The sequence below is a fragment of the Budorcas taxicolor genome, chromosome 9 (assembly GCF_023091745.1).
Source record: "Budorcas taxicolor isolate Tak-1 chromosome 9, Takin1.1, whole genome shotgun sequence".
In the NCBI taxonomy this organism is placed as follows: Eukaryota; Metazoa; Chordata; class Mammalia; order Artiodactyla; family Bovidae; genus Budorcas; species Budorcas taxicolor.
In genome coordinates this window covers 87,963,937-87,988,073 of record NC_068918.1, presented here as the reverse complement: position 1 = coordinate 87,988,073, position 24,137 = coordinate 87,963,937, and the positions used below count along the sequence as shown (strand labels likewise).

Sequence of the window (24,137 nt, the reverse complement as noted above, 5' to 3'; positions counted from 1 at the left end):
ACTCTTTGTGACCCCATGGACTGTAGCCCGCCAGGCTCCTCTGTCCATGGGATTCTCCAGGCAAGAACACTGGAGTGGGTTGCCATGCCCTCTTCCAGGGGATCTTCCCGACTCGGGGATCGAACCCGCAATTCCTGCACCGGCAGGCGGGCTCTCTACCACGAGCACCACCTGGGAAGCCCGGGCAGCCTCCGATCTTCTCTGATGCGCCTGTTCTGCCTCTTCCGGAATGGCAGAAGGCTGAGAGTCATACAGGATGTGGCGTTTTCAGACTGGGTTCGTTCACTAGGCAGTGAATATGTGTTTTCAGGTTCCTCCCTGTTGTTTCACGGCCAGTTTCTTTTCGTCACTGCATAACATTCCATGATGTGGATTATCACAGTTTATCCATTTATTCAATTATGGATAAAACAGATACAGGCATTCACATGCCAGTCTTTGTGTGGATAGGAGGTTTCAACTTCTGTTTCTTCTCGTATCTGCTTACTTTTCTCTGTTTTAATGGGAGTTTTGTGCTTTTTCTTTTCCTTGGAGGACTCCTCCAAGTCATGCATCCGATGAACATTTGGTTCCTAGTTTGTCCCTCGTATTAACTTACCGTAACTTTTGACAGGTCATGTTCTCTATTTTGCAGAAAACGTGTTCCTGGTATTCATAATGGGAGTGAAGCCACATGACTGCTCTGTTAATGCAAAGTGGCCCCCTCAAGGCTCTCCACCAGGCCTGGGCTCTGCTCACCTTGCCAGTCACCATCTCTATGACAACACACCCCAGGCTCCAGATGTCAGCCGCACGCCCGTGGCCTTCTCCTTTGGCGCGAGTGATGACTTCCGGAGCCATGTACGCTTTAAAAGCCACAGACACGAGAGGAACGGGTTACAAATACAGCATCGTGAATTTAAAGAGCCAAGCGAAACATCAATATTATCTAACATTCCACAGAGAAGAAGCAACTGGCTTGTTCAGGGGAAACTTTCTCTCAATTACATAATAAAAAATATCAAGACTTCAAAATAAATATTTCAAAATAATTTCTTGAATGGATATTTTAGGAGCCAAATTAATCTCCTAAAAGACAGTTCTGAATGGGCAAATATTCAGATAAATTCTATTTGTGACAAAAAGTATGAAATTTAACCTGCAAAAGAGAATGTGAAGTTTTATGACATGTTTCTAAATGATCAAAACAAATAATCACCGTTTAAACATAATGCTGTTTTGACTAGAATAGTTTTAATAAACCCAGTGTGAAACACAAGGCTTTTCTGGGAAGGGAAATGAGGCCTTTCTTCCCCGCTGTAAGTTTAAGGGAGATATGTGACTTCCCAATCTGATGAGCACTTTCAGGCGTGGCTCCTCCCTGCTTGGCAAGAAGCCCTGACCACTCCCCATGTCTGCCAACCAGGAGGAGGCGGACAGGCAGGGTCCCAGCATGCTGGAGGGAGCCCCAGGGCAGAGCCCAACCTCGCCAGACCCACCTGCTGTCCCCAGCGTGCTGTTTACTTCACCAGGCATGGTCTGCGCATTGTTCTTGAGCTTTACTGAGCATCCAAAATCCCCCAGCTTGATTAGTCCAGACGAGGTCAGGAAGATGTTGGCACCTAACGAAAAATTAGCAGTGGTGAGCCTCTGAAACACAACACAGGCGTTTTGAAGCTTAAGTGGTAACCTGAACTATCAGGAACTTGATTCGCAACATTATAAAGATTTATGATACTTTACTTGCAAAGGGTTATCATTAGAAGGATTTTAAGCCTCATTCACAAATGGTAATAAAAAGTAAAGAAATTTTAATATCAGTGCAGACAGCTTTGACAAATTCTGAACTGAAACACACGCATAAATTCCAACATTAAAAATGCAGGGAGAGGGACTTCCTTAGTGGTACAGTGGATAAGAATCCGCCTGCCAATGCAGGGGACGTGGGTATGGTCCCTGGTCTGGGAAGGTTCCGCCTGCCGCAGGGCAGCTGAGCACAACTGCCGGGTCCGAGCGCTGCCACTGCTGAAGCCCGTGAACCCGGAGCCTGCGCTCTGCACAGAGAGAAGCCACATCCACGAGGAGCCCGTGCACCGCAAGGACAGGCAGGCCCTGCTCACTACCGCCAGAGAACGTCCGCATGCAGCTACAAAGACCCACTATAGCCAAACATGAAATAAATTTTTTTAAAACCCAGGGAGATACTTCAAAGAGAAATTACCTATAAATCACAAATGCCTGTGGCAGCAGTTCTGAAGGTGAGAGCTGGTGTAGGCTCAGCAGTGGCCGTAGCAGGAAGCAAGTGTAATCGAGACTTGACACACACACACACATTCTCTCTCTCACACACACACACACACACACTCACACACGCACACTCACACACACACACACAGATGCACACTCACACACACTCACACACACACACTCTCACACACACTCTCTCTCTCTGCTGGTCTGCAGAGATGCATCCGAAGCCACCATCAGACTGAGTCCAGGCTGATGGAAAGAACGTTCTGCGCACGTCTCCTATCTCAGGAGTAGCGCACACACCTGGCTCGTACTCCAGTTGGAACCTGGGGTCACTGCTCATCTCCCGGGGTGGCCCTGCCTCCTGCAGGCTACAAGGCCTGAACCCCTCTGACCGAGCCACACGGCTCAGCCTTCTGTCCAAGGTACCTCCCTCCAAAGGCCATATAGAGCCCTCATGTTAGACACCCAGCTGCACAATGAGCTGCTGACCCTCCCCGCTCCCAGGGCAGGCGGTCCCCCGGTGCATACTGCGCTAATGCAGGGTTCTAGAGCTGACTCACAGGCCCTCTCTCTCAGCCACACTGAGCTCTAAAGATCAGCACACGGATGCACAGGGATGGACTTGATTCAAGGACTCTGAGGGATTCTCTTTATGGCCACGGCCAACGACACGAAGGTACCACTTCCTTAGTGTTTGTGTCAGAACAACTGGAAATGGGCTACGCCATGGCCTCAGCCAGAGCTGAAGCAAATGCCCAGACAACAAAGCAATGTGATGGACGGGGTGGGCGGGCAGTGAGACGGGCACGCCGGGCACACAGGAGCCAGGACAGAGTGTGGGCAGTTCTTCCACCAGCGAAGCAGGCCCGGGGGTGGCCCAGCCCCACGGAGGCTAAGACCTGGTCACAAGTCCAGCCATCTACAGTGGACCTGTGTAGGTTGGCCTCAGGTCAAGGGAGCGAATGAAATCCTTCAGTCTGGGGTCAGTTAGAGACCAACCTAATCTGTCATTCTAACTATCCCTGAGACTCCCAAATACACAGATCAGGGGCATGGTGTGGGTCAGGTAAACAGGGAGGCAGTCCTGGGATAAGCATGGCTGCTCCCCTCACAAGAGAAGGGCTAGCACTTTCCTTCAGTCAGTGTGACCAAGCTGACCTCGAGCACAACTCTACACTGGAGGAGGGTGGTGTAAATAAACCCTGAAGTCAAAGTGTTCGTCGCTAGGTCATGTTCCACAGTTTATGACCCCATGGACTGTAGCCCACCAGGCTCCTTTGTCCACAGGATTCCCCAGGCAAGAACACTGGAGTGGGCTGCCACGCCCTCCTCCAGGGGACCGTCCCAACCCAGGGATCAAACCCGGGTCTCCTGCATTGCAGGCAGATTCTTTGCCATCTGAGCCACCAGGGAAACCCAAATAAACTGCCCTCTCCGCAAACTCAGCTGTAAATCGTAACTTACACCAGCCTTCCTGATTCACCGTCACTTTACATGTTCACATTCAAATTCAGAAGGGAAAGAAAGGATGTTCTGATCACAAGCCAAATTAGCCTATACAGCAGCAGGTTTCACTCTGAGGCACAGATCTGGCTAAATGCAGTGCTGAATAGAAAGAGCAGAGCTGCATGCTCCCGGAAGGAGATGTGTGGCCTGTACAGTTTCTCAATGCTGGGTTCTTTACAGAAGAATATTCAAAGTAAAGCTGTTTCTTTCTGGAGATGTGAGGGCAGCCACCCTGTGCCGAGCACGGCTGACGCCCTGGTGGGCAGGGGAGTGTGGGGATCACCTTTAATGTCACGGTGAACTATGCCGTGCTCGTGGAGGACGTTGATGGCCACGGTGATCTGCTTCGAATACAGCCTGATGACGTGCTCCTGGAGTCCCAGCCGCGACACCTCTTCCAAGGTGCCCTCGTCACAGTACTCCATGAAGATGTACATCTCCTCCTGCGGGAGGAACCACACAGGGCCCCATGTCCACCTGGGCGCTGAGTGCAGAGCCTGGAACGCTCCACTGGCCACGCCCCCGGGGACGCTTCCTTCTAAGGGTCAGCTACACTGGTCATCCTGAAGTCTGAATTCGTCTCAAAACGGTCATTTCTAACTCCTCTATAAAAAGTGGTGTCTCTGCCTGCCTCCTCTGTCTGGAATTATACAGCTTGTTGGGATAAGACCATCGCCGAATCACAGGTGATAAATGTCTGTAACCCTCTGAAATTTCAGTCTGCTATATAATCTCAGACAGCGACCAACAGGACTGTCCCTATAAATGTATTATTAAGGACTGAAACACATCCTTTTCAGATATGAATTTATCCATGAAAAACATTAAAAATCGCCCGTATCCAACTTCCCCAGAAGCTCCTATTCCACCAAGAAGCTCCAGGTGATCCTCTTTCCCTCCAAGTGTTTACTGCTAAACACACAGGGGAAAATAAGCTGAGGTCTTCGCTTTCTCTCATTTTACAATGGTTCTTTAAATACAAACAAAAGGAAAGAAGAAAAATGACTGAACAGTGTGTTCAACAGTGGCTCGGCAAAAAACCAAAGGGGAAAAAGAAAAAAGCGAGCGACAGCAGCGTCGGGGGGCACTAGAGAAATCTTCCGATTGGCAGGATGGGTTTCAGTGCTTTATAATGTCGGGTTAATGACTACGGTCTACAACTTACATTTCAGGAAGGACTCCTCTAGTTTCAGAGAGAAGGCAGAAATGGTGTAACTCATGGAGATTTCCTGATAATTAGGCAAAGTTACTGTGCTCTGAAATGAGAAGACCTGTGATGTAGGACAGGACTCCACCTGCGCCCTCACTGACCGCTCACACCGCACAGTGTGATCAAAGTTGGCTTACTCTATGGAGCTCCACACCAAAATACCGAACCAGATTGGGGTGCTTGATGCCTTCAAAGATTTTCAGCTCGTCTGCAGTTTCCTTGATGGTTTTATGGTCGTTGGGTTGAAACCGAATCTGGAAAAGGAAACCGGCACAAACTAGAAATGTGCCCACCTGACTTCCGGGCGGGCTCTCTTCCCCTTGCTGATGAGTTAAGCCCGCCTGCTTTAGAGTACACGCTCAGACAGCAGCCAGCAGATCACTTTCCTAACTGCAGACTGAATTAACTGACCTAAGTGCCCCTTGGCGAGGATGAGGAGACACTGCAGGGGTTGACGGGCGGGGCCGCACGTGCCCGGCGCCCCACGACGGCTCGGGGCACTGGCCTCGCCCGCCACAGCCCTCGGTGTCTCCCAGGGGGCCTTCCTTGGGCGTCCCTGGCTCCTGCCATTCTATCTCCAGCAGTTAACAGGCTGCTCATTTCCGAACCTTGTCACAAATGTCCCCCAAACCCCCCGACCAAGTGCCCCACGGCCCCAAAGGTATAAGTGCCTAGACTGTGGGAAACGTCAGCATTTGAGACGTCTGAAACGGTGCCCTGGGAGCACTCGGGCCAGCCCTCAGCTCGTGAACACAAGCCTCGTTCCGAGTGTCCCGCACACAGAGGCCGCAGGGCCGGGCACCCACCTCCTTCATGGCCATCAGCTCGCCGGTGTCGACGTTGATGCAGGTGTACACCTTCCCGTACTGCCCTTCCCCTGTGAACAGGGACAGACGCGCTGTTCTCAGCCACTAAGGCCAGGCCATGCTAACTCACTCCAACGTACAATGATGTCTTCCCACCCCGACTCCACGTTCCCATATCCAGAATCGGGCTTACCACAGTCTACTACTGCAAGAGCCAAACTATTTCTGAATGCTCCCTGATAACCTAAGTCTCGGGCAATCTTTTCACTATGTCTTACCTGTAAATACCTGTAAACAGAATAGAAGTGACCGGCAAATCCCAGAAGGGGCCTGAAGGTGGCGCTGAGCCCCTGGTGCATACTCTGGAGCCCCTTATGGCCCTGAGAGAGGTCTGGGCCGGGGGCAGGGGCGCGGCCGGGGTAAGGCCTGGCTGCCATCCCAATGGGCCTCCCTGCTGTCTGTCCAGGTGTGTGGGATGTCAGTGGGGTATTCTACTAAGACACCTTCTGAAACATTAAACTAAGGGGATATATGGCTACATAAGACTGACAATGAGAATTCACACCATTTATAAAGGGTCTGATTCTGTTCAGTGTCTTCTGTCCTGACAGCTCTACAAAAACTTCCTGAGGCTCACAGAGTCCTATATTACAACTGCGTTTGTGTCTTCAGACCTAAATGCTCAACCGATAAATGCGTTTGAAAGGGGGAAAGGTCTGAAACTTAATCAGCTCCTTCTCCACACAGTCTGTCACTAGTTATGTAACAGGAAACTGTTCCATCTGGAAATTAATTAACGTTTTTGAAGACACGGCCCCACTGGCATTTGTATTCAGTCTCGCTTCAGTAAGGATCGTGTGGGAATAAGATGTAAAGAATACAGACTAGACCAAAGCAGTAAGAGTTATGGAGTTCTCCACTGGCAATTTCTGGAGCTGTCAAGCAGAACTATTCCACTCAATGAATCATTTAAAAATCTCTTTTACACTGTTCTTAGAACATATCTTCCAAGTGAAACCGAAAAATCAGAACCCTGTGCAAAAGAGAGGATGTATATTTGCCACGCCTGTCAGAGAGAAAGACCGACCATAGGAGACTTAGCCTAAAAAAGTGTGACTGTTGTTATTTCTAACAGGGGCCATCTTTGTGTCGTGTTCTTGAGTTTCCTTACCGATTTTGTTTCCTCTTTGCCACTTAAAGGTCACCTTCCTCAAGCCAACGTGCATGACGTTGTCGTAAGACTTGGGGGTGTCACAGACTTGGCCAATGATGTTTTTTCTCCTCATTTCTCGATACCGCTTCTCTTCAAACAGTCGGACTGACTTCTGAATGGCTTCTATGGGTCCTTGCTTAGAAGCGGTATCTGCAGGCCGAAGTGTAAACTCAGTCATCCCAACAACCACAATCAAGTCGACTTCCAGCAAACAGTCATAAAAACAGAGCCACAGACATTAGCACTCCATCAAGCATCATCTGTTCAGCTACGCAGCACCTGAATTCAAGTCCCCAAAAGCCAACATCTTCAGAGCATACAACCCACTACAGGGAAGTACAGAATAGAAGCTACTCAGACAGAATCTTGGAGAAGGACATGGCAGCCCACTGCAGTGTTCTTGCCTGGAGAATCCCAGGGACGGGGGAGCCTGGTGGGCTGCCGTCCATGGGGTCACACAGAGTCGGACACGACTGAAGCGACTTAGCAGCAGCAGCAAACAGATTCAACGGTTTCCTCTCCCAAGGCTGGTTAGACTCTGCAGTCACCACCTGTCTGCCTCTAGTCTCTCCCCTCCACTTGCTCTCACTGCTCAGAATTTTCTTACTGTTTAGCCGCTCAGTCATGTCTGACTCTTTGCGACCCCATGGACTGGAGCCCACCAGATTCCTCTGTTTGTGGGATTTCCCAGGCGGGAATACTGGAGTGGGCTGTAACTTCCTTCTCCAGGCAAAATTCCCCACCGAGGGATCGAGCTCATGTGTCCTAGGTCTCCTGTGTTGTGGGCGGATTCTTTACCACTGAGTGACAAAGGAGTCCCCCAGAATTCTCTTACTCAAACGTAAAATCTGATCACATTGTTTACCCACATAATTTATTTCATGGTTTATCCCAACTTGCTGACCAACAGTCCAAGGCCATCACGCAGGGTCCTTCCAGGCTCGCTTCTCCTGGCCACTGCCCCTGGCCCCGCCGCAGTCTCCGGACCAGCCTGACTACAGAGCCTCCACGGAGCACACCACACCGAGCCTCGCTCCTCGCCCGTGCCCACGCCTCCCTGTCTTCCAGCTGTCAGAGCTCTGCTCCCCTCCAGGAAGCTGTCTCTGCTCTCTGCTGGGAAGGGAGTAAAGCTTTCCTTTCTCTAGAGTCAGAATGGTTGGAACAAAACCCAGGCTTCACCTTTCTCTAGGTGTTTGAAAATCAACAAGTGAATTACCTTCTTTAGCCATCAAATCCCAAAACAAAAACACCTCACTCGGAGATACTATGAGAACTCAATGAAATCACACACATAAAGCATTTAGCCCAGTGCCTGGAACATGAAAATACTGGGTAAATTTTAGCTTTTGTTATTATCTTTCCTTATTTTTCCATCTAGCCACCTCTGTTTCTCCAACTTACTTTATCATGATTTATAGAAAGAAGTATCTTTTACATGGATATCTAAAATAACCGTTTCATGAAACACGATTACTCTTTCTACATGTGACTGGGTCAATCTGTATGTGTGTGTGTGTGCGTGCTGATTTTACAACAACCCACTAACAGGTCACAATCCATAATGTGAAAAGCTCTCAACCTCTGCGGTTCTCACATGCAGTACCCTAAGGCGGCATCTAAGAACCTGAATGTTCTATCAAAGCGATCAATGGGGACTGGGATGACTGAAAGGTTACTCTGAGAAGAGAAATTCCCAGAGATTTATGAAGTTCCAACTACAATCACTTCCTAAAAGCAGGGATCCCTGGTTCCCTTCCCCCACTACGTGGCACATCGCGCCTGCCTGGCACTGATCAAGGTTCACGGCTGTCAGGCCAGGGGCTCCACTGTTAAATGCTTCTGGGAAATCGTCTTTTCTTTTACAGTAAACATTTCTCAAGATTTCCTAGTCTTTTAAGATGTCTGTGCAAACTGTAACTCTTCCAAGAGTTCCCAAGTTTACTTGACCACAAAGTATTTGTTTTGAAAATTATCACAAAGACCTGGTATCCCTGGGAACCGCTGATGACGTAAGAGGCCCTGCGGAGAACCCCTTCCATGCCACTGGGCTCGAGCTGATGAATGCCCCCCGACCCCCAAACCCTACAGGCGCCTCACCTGCCTGGCCTGGCGAATGCGGCTTCGCGACTGCCCCGTGGTCAGCATCTTCGTCCACACTGCCCGTGATGGCGCTCGGGCCTGCTTCCCACCTCCCCCACCACCCTCCTCACCCCCCACCCCCCACTCCCTGAACATGGGAGGCTTGCACGCTGCAGAGGCTCAGGGGCTGCCCGCGGTCTGCACGCAGGGCCTGGACCACCGAGCCCACAGCTGAAGACTGGCTGTGCCGAGACCTCCCCGCACCCTTTCAGCTCCGCCTCCACTTACACCCGCGCTCGCCAGGCTGGGCCGGGCACGCTGGGCTGCTCTTAAGTCACTGGGCCTCCAGATATGTTTCTCTTTCTGTACTTTCCATTCTGGCTGGACACAGACCTCCTTCTCCTTCAGGGACCAGCCCAAGCCTTGACCTTCCCTGAAGCCCTTCGTGACTGCTCCGGGCCTGGTGACAACCCTCCTGCTCAGTTACACATGTTCCAAAGGGGTGCTGTGGGGGCAAGCACAGGTGACCTCAGCCAAACGTCTGGCCTCAGAAACTCGGATCATTTATGAAAAGAGAACAGGATCCGTTCTGCCTAGGTATGGCTCAAGACAGTTCTGACGAAGAATACGCGAAAGCATTTTGTGCTAGACCAGGGCCCTTTCTGGTATTTATTATTCTGGGTCATACGGACCAATCACCTGCTGTGTACGACAAATGCTTTCTCTCAGCTTCTTAACATAATAAATAAGTGGTTATTCATTTCACAAGTATTTATTATATTCCTACATGTATGGAACAGTGGAAACAGTGTCAGACTTTATTTTTGGGGGCTCCAGAATCACTCCAGATGATGACTGCAGCCATGAAATTAAAAGATGCTTACTCCTTGGAAGGAAAGTTATGACCACCCTAGAAGGCATATTCAAAAGCAGAGACATTACTTTGCCAACAAAGGTCCGTCTAGTCAAGGCTATGGTTTTTCCAGTGGTCATGTATGGATGTGAGAGTTGGACTATAAAGAAAGCTGAGAGCCGAAGAATTGATGCTTTTGAACTGTAGTGTTAGAGAAGACTCTTGAGAGTCCCTTGGACTGCAAGGAGATCCAACCAGTCCATTCTAAAGGAGATTGGTCCTGGGTGTTCTTTGGAGGGAATGATGCCAGAGCTGAAATTCCAGTACTTTGGCCACCTCATGCGAAGAGTTGACTCATTGGAAAAGACTCTGATGCTGGGAGGGATTGGGGCCAGGAGGAGAAGGGGACGACAGAGGATGAGATGGCTGGATGGCATCACCGACTCGATGGACACGAGTTTGAGTGAACTCCGGGAGTTGGTGATGGACAGGGAGGCCTGGTGTGCTGCGATTCATGGGTCACAAAGAGTCGGACAGGACTGAGCGACTGAACTGACTAACTGACCATGTACAAAGGGCTTCCCAGGTGGCACTAGTGGTAAAGAACCCACCTGCCAATGCTGGAGACATAAGAGATGCGAGGTCGATCCCTGGATCAGGAGGATCCCCTGGAGGAGGGCATGGCAGCCCACTCCAGTATTCTTGCCTGGAGAATCCCACGGACAGAGGAGCCTGGTGGGCTACAGTCCATAAGATCGCAAAGAGTTGCACATGACTAAAGCGACTTAACACACACACCATGTACAAAGAATTACGTGAAGGGCCCACCCATAAAATGAGTATCACATAAAATGAACATCACCCTGTTTAAAGAATAGAAAACTGAGAGAAACACATTCCTGCTCCAAAGGAACTTATAATGATAAGAAACAGGAATTGCACACACACAGCACAGACAGGAAGTGACGCCAGAGGCACAAAAGGGACCATAAAACATTAATGTAGAAGGTCAAGTAAGTCATAAGCTGAAGCACATTTTAGCTGAAACTGTTTGCTTAATGCTTAAACATTCAACATTCTTTCTCTTACCCTTGGTCTGACTGATAAGTGTCCGAAGTTCCCAACTTCTTCGAGTTGACCCACTTGAATCACCTTTTGGATATGCTGGTTCTGCAGAAAGTATTTTTTCATACAAACTAATAAGACTTATAAAACAAACAGGCATATTTGATTCAGAGCCAGAATGAAATGCAGGTGATAGTGATGATTAGTGAACCACCAGCCTGTCATTCCCAGTGATTGATTTGTTTGCTGTGAGTGTGAAAAGCTGTCCCTACAATCATTCAGAGCAAACGGCACCAAACTAAGGAGCTGTTAATGGGGTTACAGGACTTTAACTACATTAAGCTTCCACAAGTAACAGACAACAGAATACTGAGCAAAAACTGGATTTTTGTTGGGGGGTTGGGAGTGGCTGGAAGGGGGTCCCCCCTTCCCAGGGTCCTACCCAAGAGCTCAGTAGAACTACAGGAGCAACGGTGTGGTTTGTGGGCAAAGACTCCTAGCTCTGCATTCTAATAAAACCTGTCATCCACAAGCACAGTGCCACTTTATATTTTTAAAGCGGATTAAGAATGCTCGACAATTAAAACATCAGGAACAATAATTTTCAAAAATTATTTAGCAACAGAGGGAGAAAACGCACATGTAGAAAGGCATCTGGATTAAAAGGCCAACGTGCCCAGCACTAAACCTCTCCCAAGGCTCTGTCACTCCTTGTTCTCAGCGGGAGCCAGTGGTCAGGGACCAGCGGTGAGGCTGGCGGGGGACGCAGGGGACAGCTCACACTCACCCTCGCGCTCCTCGGTGGGGCTGGAGTGGCGGCTCAGCGACCTGAACTGCAATTCAGCTGCGATGGAAGCCAGGCGGTCATTTTCAGGGACGCTGGAACCCCTGTTTTAACATTTTGAAAATTAAGCTATCAATCTGATAGACCTTGAAAGATATGTCCGAGTCTTCTAGAGCAGCGATTCTCAACTGGGGGTGACTCTGCCCCCAAGAACATCAGGCATCCATGGGTAAAGGCCTACATGAAGGACAGCCCCCAAACCAAGACTGCCTGATTCACCCCAAGTGACAGCGCCCCCACCGAGACACCTGTCTCTGGGGTGTGGAAGGAGAACACAGGAGAACTGGCTGTACAATACATGGCTTCATGTTAAAGACAGCAACAAAAATAAAAACAAAACAGTAGTTACTGAAGTACTGCTGACGTGTGTGGACAGCTTTCTAATTTAAGCCCGGGATGGATTAAAATTAGGAGCCAAATCTGGCTGATATTTAAGATGATCATCACATTATATTCAAGTACTTAATTCTATTTAAAGTGCTCAAATCGTTACATGATTCACAAGACCTCCGGTCTCTTCAGGAGCAAGTGGAAGGGAATGCCTAACCATTTCTTAAGCAGTAGCCAAGCAAAAGGGCAGAAGAGCAGGAAGCTTAACATGTAAAGGGCAAAGCTAAGTTGCGGCTTTTCCAGAAGTGTTCAGCAATCCAGAATGAGTCCACAAAAGGGTAAATCAAGCCCAGAATTAAATAAGGGCAAGCGTTAAATTATAATTCAAATCATCGGAAATAAACACGGTGTTAGTTTATTAACCAGTTTAGTGCGTATTTTTTAAAACGAGTGATATAATGAAGTATGGTAGCTTTTGTGCTCTTTTTTTTTTTAATTACAGACTGAGCAGGTTTAAAGAAACATGGTCTACTGGACAGACATTCACAAATTATGAAGTGTGCAAGGCTTATTTTTTATCTCCCTACACTCTCAAATCTAGTGCAGTCTGAGTTAAGTCTGGAGTGGGGAGGACATCTGCTACGCAGCTCATCGAGAAGTCTTGGTATCGTTTCATGGAAAAACATCACTGATGCTGAAGTGAAGGAAAACACCCTCCTCCTAAGCTGCGCCAAGCCTGGGACCACGGAGAAGCCACCAACATCCCTGTCTTCCTGCTTTCCCAGAGAGGAGGTTAGCCAACTCCACATCCTCAGATTCTCCCAGGGCGACAGGCAAGAAAACACGCTTCAACCAAGTGGTGTATGAGTGAAAGCCTAACCGCTCGCTGCAGGGGGAGCGGGCGTCTGCAGACTTCAACAGTTTTCGTGGTCTAACAACTGACTTGCACAATCCCTGAAAAATAAGCTACCGGGTCTCGCAAACCAGTTAAGAGCTACTCCAGCAAGCAGAACACTGGAAGATTATTTTCTTGACAATGCTAAGATCGCGGAAGCCCATTTCCTAAGTCAAACCATATCAAATCAAAGTGCTGATCGGATGCCGTAGGGCAAAGTAAAAATTTCCCTGTGGCTGACGTCTCTCTAAGGCAGGCTGCCGAGGTCAGGGAGCCCGGGAACCACCCTGCCTCCCTCAGCCCATCCCAGCCAGGGGCAGCGCGGAGAGCCCGTCTGGGGGCACCATGTGGCCCCTGCACGGAAGCCTGGGAGGCTGCGGCAGAGGTTCAGGTTGGAGGGCCACAGGGGGCTGGCCCCGCGCCCCCTACCTCCCGTCACACACACCGCCAGGAAGTACAGAGCACTTCACTCCTCGGTGAGGAAAAGCCTTTAGGATGGCACGTTATGACGGAAGTAAAATGTCTAGATCTCAAGGACTGTCCTAAAGGATAAACGAAGAACACTTCTGAAACGCTGCTCAAAACATGCTTGAGAAACCACCTGGGCAGGGCCTGAGACCAAGGGTGGGCACAGACCGCCTGCACAGCAATCTGTTTCAAGGTACGCACCCCCGACTGACAAAAGCCTGAACCAAGAGTTCACGAGACTTTCAGTTCTGGAGAAATCGCGTGGGAACCACAGTGCAGGCTGTGTTCTCAACTATGGCTGTGTTTCAGGGCTCATCACTCCCCGAACGGAACTAACAAAAAAGACAGCGGCAACCCCCCCACACAGCCATGAAGCGCACGTGGAAATGTCTGCCGTGAAATGTTCTAAACAGGAAAAAGAGAGGGTCAATGGGAATTTATTCAATGTTAATTGTTAATTTTTTTTTAGTTGACTGATTAAGCTGTAAAATACTTGGGCTTTTTTTTTTTTTAGGTTATAGACAAACATTTGTTACTAAAAATTAGGGAATATTAATTATTTTAATGCATGAGAAAATGGGAAATATCTGTAGACATTTTACACTGCTATAGACTAAGTCTAAAAATATCTTCGTCTTCATGTTGATGTATGGCAGAAACCAACACAATATTGTAAAGGAATTATCCTTCCATTAAAAATAAGTTAATTAAAAATACTTTAGTCTATGTTAAATTCTAAAACCACGTGTCACCTTTCTGCCAACATGCTAATATTTCTTCTTGGGAGCAGGATAAAGAGCACCGAGTTCTTTCCCAGTTTCATCGTTTTTGTTCAGTTTTGTTTGACTCTGTCAGCATGCTTACGGGAAGATGAGAAGGCTGGCAGTGTCCATTCTGTCACCAGGCACAAGGGTTAAGAGCCACCAAATGTCCTTTCTCCTTTAAGCATCTGAGACCTTGATGAGATCCCCTACAAGCCCCCCCGCTGCCCCACCACCAAATAACTCGGCCAAAATGGGAGAAGCTGCCACGGCCTCAGTACTGACACAGCAGATGTCAGGCAAGAGGCTCATGTTTGTCTGGAGCTTGCCAAGCGTCTGACAGCTCTCTCTAGTAACGATCTAGTCTCCGTACGAGATGCAAACCTCATGAAATGGTCTTCCACACCACTATAAACTACTTCTAATCAACAACTGTGTAAATCAGGAAACTGAGTTTGAAAAGTGATTTTAAAAAAAGATTAAAAAAGAACATAAATCACCACCACCACTTCTAGGTATGACCTAGACAGAAGTTGCCTTCGAGGGCCCCTGAGAAACTCCGCAGGAAAGGCACTGCACTTGCAAGAATTCTCCTACCATTGGACCAGGTTCTTTCCACTGACCCTCCCTGCACGGTTATTATCGGCAGAAACTCGAGTCATTTGGGTTAATGTTTGTGCCAAAGAAATATAAAACTCGGGCAGATGATCTCGTGCTAGAGCTTTGGGGCCACGACACCCCAAGGAGGGCCCCTGAGCATCGCCCGGCCGTACAAAAGCAGCCCCATGAGCCCTGGGACACATCCCAGAGCCGAGGTCACCGCAGGAGTGCAGGGGTGGGGGCGAGGGGTGGGGAGACCCCCTGGTCTCATGGGCACCGTGTCGGGGGCAAGAGGCAGGGCAGACCCCCTGGTCTCATAGGCACCACATCGGGGCAAGGGGTGGGGCAGACCACCTGGTCTCACGGACACTGCACCCGGGGCAAGGGGCGCGGAGAACACCCGGTCTCATGGGCACCGCACCGGGGAGAGGGGCAGGGCAGACTACCTGGTCTCATGGGCACCGCTGATGGGCTTGGGCGGTGCCGGGTCGCTGCCCGAGGGGCCAGGACGAGCGGCGGCGGGCGCGGGCGCGGGGCTGCCGAGGCTCCGCACGTCCGCGGGCACGCTCCGGGCGCTGGGAGGAGAAGAAGAGCTTCAGGAACACAGGCGAGGAAGGGGACGGGCTCTTGCGTGGTTTCAGGAAAAGATAACACAGGGTGAGGAAGCAAAGAATCATCTTCAGACAGAAAATGCAGACTGCTCTTTGAGATTCAGGCCAGGTGGCTCAGTGGTAAAGAATCGGCCTGCCAACGCAGGGAACGCAGGTTCCATCCCTGGGTCGGGTAGGCATGGCACCCCACTCCAGTCTTCTTGCCTGGAGAATCCCACGGACAGAAGAGCCTGGTGGGCTACAGTCCCTGGGGTCGCAAAGAGTCGGACACGACTGAGGCAACTGAGCACACACGCACGTGAAAAAAAGTAACTAATCTCAAGCTAGCTATTGTTAACAGTAACTGTCCTTTCCTAGCCAAGCACTGTGAAAAATAAAACTAACTTAGGAACTGCTTGACTCTCAGGGGAGAGCAACGCTCACCACTTCCACGTGCAGAAACGCCACCACATTCAGGGGAAGTGTTTTGAATGTATGAGAGTTTCCAACTCACTCAAAATTTAAGTTGCTTTATAGTTACATACACACATAGAAGTCAAGACTGGAAGTGTCGCTCCAGTTTTTATCTCCAGCTTTTAAAATGACATTTAGTTCTGCTTTTCAAATGTTTACCATGCTATGCACACTCAAATTTGTTCTCCTCAAGTTATTTTTCAAAGAAAGGAAAAGAAAGAATTATTCTGAAGCTGGAAAGCATTTAGTAGCTGGCAGTTAAAAATAAGCTGAGAAACAAAGTTATCCTGAAAGGTACAAGTGTGCTTTAAATGTGCACATCTCCTTTTGTAACTAAGGCAGAGTGGTGTGTCTTCAAGACAACAAAAATAAGAGCTTTCAAAAATGTATAAACAACACAGAAAACAGTATTTGGTATCAGAGCAAGCATCAGCAGCTCTCAGATCAGATGTACATCAGAGAAGAATCTGTGAAGCAAACAACTACACAGGCACCAAATACCTGAATCCCTCTGGAGTTGGGATAATCAGATGTGGGTTAGGAGGGTCGCTATGGCATCGAGGTACCTTCACGGGACGGGGGCTGTTCCGATGAATGGCTGTCAGTGAAAAGAGTGACAAAAACAACTTGTTAAAGGAACCAGCAGAAAACTGTCAGAGCAGGCAACTCAGGGGAGACAGGAGGTGGCTTACTTTTGCTGGTAACCAAAACAGAACCGTTGATGTAAGTAGGAAAATCATATTACTTATACAAATGCTGGGAGAATGTTACTCTTTGGAAGCTAATAAAGTTATATTACACATTCAAACTTTTCTCCACCAAAAACATTTTTTAAATCCTGGAGTGAAATATATGAAATGTATGACATGCGAACCATTGAGGAGACAGATGAAAATGTGGTTTAGGTAGCATTTCTTTACTAAAAAGGAGTCACGTCGTCCCCACTTTTAAAGAGAGTCTGGTCAGGGGTGACTCTTCAATAGGTTCTGAGCTGAGGACAGGTCACTGTCATTTTCCTGAAGACAGGGAGTTTAATTCCATTAAACCAAACCAGGAGGATGGGCACTGGTTTAAACTGACTATTCTTTTCTTCTTTTAAATATTCTGGTAGAGGGTAAATGGGGATAAAATTTTAAACACAATTTAAAACACACCTTACCTAGTAACTACAAAAATGCTGACAGTTTTATTTTCCCAATAACTGCATGTAACTAGTCATGAATATGATATATTTTGCCTGCTTGTCCCTAACAGGTTTTCTTTTGACTTTTACCTTTGTTTTAACCTTCCTGAGTTTTTAAGTGTGAGTGTCTTAGCTGCTCAGTCGTGCCCGACTCTGCGACCCCGTGGACTGCAGCCCACCAGGCTCCTCTGTCCATGAGATTTTCCAGGCAAGGATACTGGAGTGGGTCGCCATTTCCTTCTCCATTAGCTTTTAGAAACACTGTGTTTTCTCTTCATATGCTAACGATTTTAGTCTACATATGTTTTATTCCAGCAGTCATGTACAGATGTGCAAGTTGGATCATAAAGAAGGCTGAGTGCTAAAATATTGATGCTTTTGAATTGTAGTGCTAGAGAAGACTCCTGAGAGTCCCGTGGACAGCAAGGAGATCAAACTCATCAATCCTAAAGGAAATCAATCCCAAATATTCACTGGAAAGACTGCTGCTGAGCTCCAATACTTTGGCCACCTGAAGTGAAGAGCCGATTCACGGGAAAAGACTTTGATGCCGGGAAAGACTGAGGGCTGGAAGAGAAGACGAGAAGAGAAAGAGGATGAGATGGCTGGATGGCATCACTGACTCAATGGACTTGAGTTTGAGCAAACCCTGGGAGACAGTGAAGGACAGAGAAGCCTGGAGCTCTGCAGTCCAAAGAGTCAGACACAACTTAGTAATGGAACAACAATGTTTTATTCTAAGTATGTTTTACCCTAAATGACATGACTTCCTTTCTCATGGTTTCTGTTTACTTTTAATAACATTACATAGGAAAGAGAAGTACCCAAATTGGAGACATCTAAAGGGAAAATTTGAAAAACAAAAATCAAGGAAATGTTCAGAAGCAATTTGTATCTATGGCTCACTATCTCAACTATTATAACCCTAGATGGAAGAAACTCTAGGCAAATTCAAAGACAAAAAGAAAAACAAAAAAACAGATCTGGTAAGAATGGTGATGTCTTTAATTCAGCAGACATACTGAGAACCACTGAGTCAAAAATTACTACAAAAATTTCCCATGAAGGTATAAAAAAGACATCGTTAAAACACAGACAAGTCTAACATTCTTCGTGCATAAAACAAAACATTTCTTTTAAGAGTATGTGTATCTAACTGCTATAAAGCTGCTATTTCATTGAAAAGAAAATTCAAATGGCCAATAAACATAAGAGAGATGCTCAGATTTCACGAGTGGTGGACATTTATGATAGAGATGCTCTTCATGGCAAAACAAACAAAACATGTAAGGGAATAGTGGAAAGACTTGTAGTAGATACACGATGGATACAAGGCCACTGAAGAGAGTGAGTGGGACCTACATGTGCTGACATGCAGGGATTTCTACAGCTGTCAGAGATTAATATCCAAAGTGATCCAATTTTTATACAGTAAACAGGAGTGGGAAGAAAGCAACAGTGTGCATGCTCATGTGATTATATGAGCGATAAAGAAAGGTGTGGCAGAATGCATCTGTGTACTTACACGAGTACAGAGAGAAAAACAGAAGGTTCTACACCAGACTGCTATCATCTGGTTGCCATGACAGAGCATCCGGCCATTCTCCTGGTGACAGAGTCGAGGGGGAGCAGAAAGCAAGGGACGATGGCAGTGATGCGCTCTCACACTCATTCACTGCTCGTGAGGCAGAGCACACAAGCAAAGGGTGAGTCCTGCCATGTGCAGACACTTCAGTTCACGGAACGCCGGCGCCTCGCCGAACCCTCCTCAGCATCCGATCTTAAGCACTAGAAGGGGAGGCTCAAAGATGTTCAAAAAGCAGCCCCAGGTCGCTCGACTCCCGTGACCCTGGGGCAACCTGGCTCTCAGGTCAGCGCGGGGCAGGGAGGATGAAGAACACCTTGTGTCCACAGACAGAGCCACGAACCGACTGTCCCACCAGCGGCGCAGGGGCAGCGTGGCGGTGACGCACACTGACAGCCCCTGCTCCACAGGGAGGAGCTTTCCTCTCTTGTAACGTTCTTCCACACGTTCATTTTCTACGTGCTTTTTTTGCACTGCAGTTTTCTTCTTCTATAAATGATTCCTCATGCAATGAAATATTTTGAAGAAGTAATTTTTACTTCAATAAATCTGATAAAAATATTTTAGAGAGGTAATTTTTACTTTTGAGCAAACTCTGGGAGGTAGTGAGGGACCGGGAAGCCTGGCACGCTGCAGACCATGGGGTCGCAAAGAGCTGGACACGACTGAGTGACTGAACAACAACAATTTTTACTGAATTGCTGATCATGTATTCTTATGGAAATGGTTTAGGAAATGAGAAACTCAAAGTATTTATGATAATATGCTTAATGAAAAATTTGATGAGAATATGGAACATTTTATATAAAATGTTCAAATAGTTTTACAAATGATAATTCGTTTCACAGAAATGAGAAAAAGCGGTACAAACTGGGTGAATTTTAAAGATACAGAAATCAAGCATTAAAACCTAGTCTACTAACTTTTAGTAGCTAGCAAGTACCCTTTAAGATAATGCCGCTGCTTAATAAATTTACCATTTATGAATTATTTTATTTTGTGTAATCAAAATTGTTTAAAATGCCTAAGTTTTCTTTTCTGGTTATTACACATAAACATAGTTTTACTTTTGTTTACTATCTCGAGAATGGGGTAAGATAGCTTTTTACTGATATTCTGCTTTAAAGTTTTAACATACACTGCAAAACTATATATTAACTATAACTGAAAACTGTAATTTGAGTATACTATACATGATAATTTTTTTTCTTCTTTAAAATAAAACCAAACAGGAGTGGGGAGGGGTGGGGCAGCAATTAGGAATCTTCTAGTTGGGGAGATGGGTGAAGAATGTGGGTACCTGGGAAAGCTGTTAAGAAAATAAACTCATCCTCCTTCAAAAGGTGAGGAAGCAGGGGCAGAACACTCACACTCACCACCTGCGGCAAGAAACGCCTTGCTTCTCAACAGGAAGTGTTTCTCCAAGTCTCTCCTCCCCAGAAGGAAAGAGTTGAACAGGGAGAATGGAATGAGTGGTGATGTAAAAAAAAAAAAAAATTATTTAATACCGCTGCAAGCACGGACCACCTTGGGTTCACATTTTAATGTCCTTGTTAAATTCAGAAAAGCTACTGTGGAGCTTTATATGTATACACCTCATTGCTGTAACTTTCACTGTCATTTTCCTAAATGTTCTCAGTCTCCGAAGCATTTTAAATGACTGCAGTATCCGGACAATGTGCTCGTCCCAGGAGAGGCGCTTTTCCTGCTTTCTTACCAAGGTACAAACCTGTAATAGGGCTGTGCGGCTTTCCTATCACATGGCCGATGCACTCATTCATCAGGGCTTGCAAACTCTAGAAACCGAAGGAAATGGGAAAGAAGAGAAAAAACGTACACTTTCTCAATCATGTAAGTTTAGAGCACAAATTAAGCTTTCAGCATATTTAAAAGAAACATGCTTCCCTCAAGTTAAATATTTTCAAAGTTAGTTTAAGAGAAAACAGGTATGAACACAAATTAAACACACACTGAACATAATTTAAGATAACACAATATACAATTCCATTTTTATAAGGGAAAGCAAACTGGCATTCAAATCCCCATAGTGCAATGACAAGCAGAAGCAAAAGGCTTCTCCTGTGATCATCCTATTTGGAGGTTGAAATGAACGAATCTGAACATCTTGATCTGATAGAATTTATTTGAATACTGGTAATAATATTTACCATGCGGCATGATGCTCTAAACACCCCACACTGGATGTTCGTAGTGGGCCACTTCCACTGCAGGGGATGTGGGTCTGAGCCCTGGTCAGGGAACCAGTGGGCAGCCTGGTGGCTCAGACAGTAAAGAATCTGCGTGTAATGCAGGTGAGCTGGGTTCGACCCCTGGGTCAAAAAGATCCCCTGGAGAAGGAAATGGCAACCCCCTCCAGTATTCTTGCCTGGAGAATTCCACGGACAGAGATGCCTGGCGGGTTATAGTCCATGGGGTCACAAAGAGTTGGACACGACTGGGCAACTAACACTTTCACTTTCAGGGAACCAAGATCTCACAGTAATGCATGGCAATCAAAACAAAAAAAAGACACACACTGAACTGAAATAGCTATTCCTCCTCTTCATTAAGCTGCTAAAAAGCAGCAGCACTTTATAAAATACAAAACTGACACATATTTTGTAGGTGCCAGGCTGCATAAACAACTGTATACTGACTTGGTCAGTTCAACAGCACTGTTAACAAAAAGAGCAGGGTACAGTAACGTCTCAGCATTAATATTACGATTAGGTGAAAATACTGAAGAACCACTTTCTATATTAATAAAAAAAAACCACACAATCAGAAATAGAGAATGATCAACTTGCTCTTTAAGGAAAAGTGCTTTAGAATATCCCATACCAGGAAGTCGTCTTCTGGCAGAGCAGAGATGAACGAAGGCTCAATGGCTTGCAGGAAGTCGAAACCTTGAGTTGCCCACCTGTCACGCAGAAAAGTTCAACAGTCACAAAACAACCGAGCAAGCGCCACAGCCGTTTTAGTCTACTCAACGCTGAAAAGCAATTCGACTGGAAAATTATTACCTAGGACAAAACACATTTGTGTCTCTATCTGCCTCGTGTTCAGTATGATTATAGGGCATTTTGAGAAAGGCTTCTTAGTAAAGGAACTGGCGACTGATTTCTTTTCCATTCAACACTAAATAATGGGTGTAAACTTTACCAGGAAAGAAGATTAGCAATTAGGAAGACCTGTCCAGGAAGAATGTGAACTGCTCAAAGATAACTCATTTTGGAACGATTACAAAAGAAAAGTATATCAAGAGTTATTGCAGTTTTTATGTGGATAGGTTCACACACACACACAAAAATTATTGTCAAAGACTTCCAAATGCTTTCCCATCATCTGCTCAGAAACCCCCAAAAACACCAGAATGGGGTGTCTCCAGCCCATACGGGGCTCAGGGAGGAGCCGTCCTGCGTGGTCATTACCTGGGTCTCGTCCCTCTGCCGCTCTCGCACTTAGTCAGCACGTAATTCATCCATTTCCGGGCAAAGCTTATATACTTGTCTCCTATCTTCTGTTTAAACTCGCCAGACATCAAACGAACAACTTCTTTATGATACTGTAAAAAGATTTCATGTATATCAAAGTTAAGACGAAAACAATTACACAAATATTTAACACACTGTATAATGCTGTTTAAACGTCATTTTTCTAAAAACAAGAAGCAAAAGCCGGTGAACTTTACATATTGTAAAAAGAGTGTGAAGAGTTACAGAGAAAATAATGTCTTCAAATGCAGTTTCACAAAGGTCTTACTCATGAGCTTAAATCTAAAAGCTGGGTATCTATCTGACAGTTTAAAAGTAACCCAACATTTCTGACATCCAGCAAGGGTGGAAGATGACATTCTGGACTAGGCTGTGATTACAATAATGGGATCATGAGATGTGCCGTGCAAGATTCCTAATGCTTTTTGTCAGTAAGTTACAAAGCTATGGCAAAACTGTGCCGTGCTTTGCCTCGTATTTTGCACCTACCTCGAACCCGAAATTGTACCCTTGGATCATGGCTTCTCGGTAATACTGCTGCAGTGTAGCAGACTCAGATTCATCAACTTCAGCATCGAATTCTGAAGTGAACATGTGGTCCACTCGGTCAATGGCATCACTTATTCTGTTGCAGAGCTCTAAGGCATCATTCTAAAGAATCCCAAACCATGATTAATCCAGAACGGAACAGAACACACAACGTCTATCCTATTTTAGAGGAAGACTCCTCTCATCATCATAGAGACACTGACCACTGTAATACAGTACAGTCATATTTATTTTGGTTATTCAAAAGTAATGACAAAAGAAGAAAAGTTTGGTATTTTTATTTGTATTAGATATTCTTAAGACCTGATGAAATACAAGAGGAAAACAACCTATTTGAAATACCATGCCTGATTACATGGTGGTCTTTGAATAGATGCTTACAGCCTCAACATTTCTACACATCAACCACAGGTGTGTCTCCACTTGGTGCTTGCTCAAATGTTAGCAGGATTTCAGTGCCACAGAGTAAACTAATGACATGTTTCTAAGAGACCTCTACAGTGTTACTAGTCACACTGTCCTCATTCCCCGCAGGGTGGTTCTCAGCTGGGGCCAATTTTGCCACCCCAGGGACATGGGCGATGCTGGAGATAGTTCTGGCTGTCCGGTGTGGGGAGGGGTGGGCAGAGACTTGTGAAACCAGCTGGCATCCACTGTGCAGAGGTCTGGGATGCTGCCAGACACCCTGCAACACACAGGTGTGTGCTGTGCTTAGTCACTCAGTCGTGTCTCACTCTGTGACCCCGTGAACTCTGGCCCTCCAGGCTCCTCTGTGCACGGCAATTCTCCAGAAAAAAATACTGGAGCGGGTTGCCCTGTCCTCCTCCAGAGGATCTTCCCAACCCGGAGATCGAACCCATGTCTCCTGCATTGCAGGTGGATTCTTTACCACCTGAGCCACAGGACAGTTCCCCAAACAATTACTGACTGGCCCAAAGTGTCAACAGTACAGGGGGTGGAAAGCCCTGCCCTAGCACAAGTTCTGTTGTCTTCCCTAATCAACAGTACAACAGCTCCAAACTCCAACAAATATAATGACCCTTTTCCAACTGGGACTCCAGATGTGCTGTGACACAGGATTTCCCAGCGCTGTTTAAGTCTGGATGTTGGTCAAAACCCAATTTGGTGATGTACTCTCTGCTCTTTCTCTTTTCCTTTAACGTTAGCATATTGAAAGTAAGCTAGATTACTCTCTAATGAATATCTGTATCATTTATTTGTATATAACGAGCAGCTTATTTTGTTAACAAATACTTTGAACTTGAGACGAAAAGTGAAAGCTTTCAGCAAAACGTTAATTAGTGAGCGCTGTGAGCAGGATTTGTGAGACCAAATGCCACTCTTTAAGAAAAAAGAGATTAAGCTTGAAGTTTTTATTCCCAGATGGGATGATTCACGTT

At 46.6% G+C, this 24,137-nt stretch overlaps 1 protein-coding gene across 2 annotated transcripts in view; it reads right to left on the bottom strand.

Annotated features, from left to right (window-relative positions):
* The window catches only part of MAP3K4 (mitogen-activated protein kinase kinase kinase 4), a 105,554-nt gene that overhangs the window by 3,791 nt on the left and 77,626 nt on the right, over positions 1-24,137 (bottom strand). Inside the window, exons 12-25 of one of the 2 annotated variants that reach the window (XM_052645503.1) lie at positions 22,678-22,839; positions 22,126-22,259; positions 21,536-21,614; positions 20,424-20,490; positions 16,428-16,524; positions 15,309-15,437; positions 11,752-11,852; positions 10,989-11,069; positions 6,926-7,117; positions 5,755-5,825; positions 5,086-5,202; positions 4,022-4,181; positions 1,479-1,601; positions 739-845 (exon numbers count right to left, since the gene is read on the bottom strand). In XM_052645503.1, the coding sequence (XP_052501463.1) occupies positions 739-845; positions 1,479-1,601; positions 4,022-4,181; positions 5,086-5,202; positions 5,755-5,825; positions 6,926-7,117; positions 10,989-11,069; positions 11,752-11,852; positions 15,309-15,437; positions 16,428-16,524; positions 20,424-20,490; positions 21,536-21,614; positions 22,126-22,259; positions 22,678-22,839 (1,620 nt within the window). The remainder of the gene's footprint in view (positions 1-738; positions 846-1,478; positions 1,602-4,021; positions 4,182-5,085; positions 5,203-5,754; positions 5,826-6,925; positions 7,118-10,988; positions 11,070-11,751; positions 11,853-15,308; positions 15,438-16,427; positions 16,525-20,423; positions 20,491-21,535; positions 21,615-22,125; positions 22,260-22,677; positions 22,840-24,137) is intronic. The other variant, XM_052645504.1, reaches the window with a different exon arrangement.